The 1,551-nt window shown below is 59.6% G+C and overlaps 1 protein-coding gene across 1 annotated transcript in view; it reads right to left on the reverse strand.

Moving 5' to 3' along the window:
- LOC104511556 (E3 ubiquitin-protein ligase RNF126-like) overlaps positions 1-1,055 on the reverse strand; it is a gene marked incomplete at its 5' end in the record, with an annotated part of 1,343 nt that extends 288 nt beyond the window's left edge. Inside the window, 2 exons of the mRNA XM_010154223.1 lie at positions 383-624; positions 918-1,055. Coding sequence (XP_010152525.1) covers positions 383-624; positions 918-1,055 — 380 coding nt within the window. The remainder of the gene's footprint in view (positions 1-382; positions 625-917) is intronic.
- Between the last annotated feature and the right edge of the window lie 496 nt (positions 1,056-1,551).

Raw genomic sequence — 1,551 nt, forward strand, 5'->3', positions numbered from 1 at the left:
AAATTCTGGCAAAGCTGGCAAGCGGCTCCGTGGGACGTGGGAAGGGAATCATGCGCCTGGCCGAGTGTTTTCTCACGTTCCCCTCATGCCGAGCACGTTTTGGCAACACCCTGTAAAGACCAGGGGATGCTCTTTCAGGGTCAAAGCCCCCAGCCGCACCGCAGCCCGGTGCAACAGCCCCCCCAGCGCAGCTCAGGGCAAGAGCTCGCCACCAGCCACGGGCCTGGCCCAAGCCTGGCGTCACGGGGCGATGCCGGGTGCCGCAGACGAGTCACGTGGGACAGCCTGGCCCAAAATGGCGAGAAACGGGTACGGGCCGAGTTTTGGCTACCCCTCACCCACAAAAATCAGCGGGGCTCCCCAAAAACCCAGCAGCTCTCACCCTTCCAGCGTGGGCACTCCCTCGTGCCTGCCAGCGGCACGGCGTGTGGCGAGCCGGGCTCGGGGCTGCCTCGCACCGTAGCGATGCCGGGATTGATGCTCTCGCTCCCTCCGGCTCTCCGAGTCCCGGTTGTCTTCCGACTGCACATTGGACCCGAACGGAAACTCAAAGCTGTCATCAAAGATCCCAAAGGCAAACTGGCCATAGGCTTGCGGCAGGGTGACTAAGTGCTGATCCACGTTCTGGGAGGGAGAGAATTGGGAGAGCAGACTGTAACAGGGAGACACAGCTCCGACACCTGGAATTTCACCAGCCTTCCCACTGAGCTGCAGATCACGGCGACGCCGGACATCGCGTGCTCTCCGAGGAGCCGACACGGGCTGACACCACGTACGAAGCTCGGAAGTAACGACCTCCCTGGTTTGTCCACACACCTGGACAATACTAATAGCTCTCTTCCCAAATTTTGCCATCATCCAGGGAGCATTTGAACGATGTATTGATGGAAAACCACTTCAAGGGCAAGAGGACTCACCTCGAAAGGGTGCCTGCTCTGATCGCCGGCTGACGTCGCGGAGCTGGTCTCATTGTCAGCGTTCCTGCCAAGAGCAAAGAGCACCGCTAAGCCTCGGGACGGTGCTACGGGAAGATTTTCCCAGCAGAGGGGAGCAAGGGACACGAGTTGGCCAGGAAAAGCGGCACCGTGTCAGCACCCAGAAGGCGACCGATGCGGTTTTGTGCAGAGCCAGAGCTCTGTTCGCCTTGTGTCGGCCCCGCAGACGAGCCAGGCCGCCCCCAGCTGCCGACGTGCCACCTCTCCCCACCCTTTCACGCTGCGATTTCAGGAAGCCGGAGGAGTGTCTGAACCACGGTGCCGAGCAAGGATTCCCTGACAGCCCACCTCAGACACGTCCGCTAATCCTCCGGAGCCCCAGGAAGGGAATACTTAAGGTACAAACTCTGGTCGCTACGACCCAAAGGTACTTATGTCTAATCTTGAGTGAAAGGAACTTCTCTGCTGCAGAGGCACGTGACCAAACAGGACAGATTATCAGGAAAAATTCCTAAGGCTGTTGGAAAAAGAGGTTTTGGAGAGCTGCGGGAGTCCACGCTTTGGCACGCCACGGCGGCACAAACCTAAGGTTCAGCGGTTACGGACCCTGCCAAGG

The sequence above is a fragment of the Eurypyga helias genome, unplaced genomic scaffold (assembly GCF_000690775.1).
Source record: "Eurypyga helias isolate BGI_N326 unplaced genomic scaffold, ASM69077v1 scaffold43036, whole genome shotgun sequence".
NCBI classification, from domain to species: domain Eukaryota; kingdom Metazoa; phylum Chordata; class Aves; order Eurypygiformes; family Eurypygidae; genus Eurypyga; species Eurypyga helias.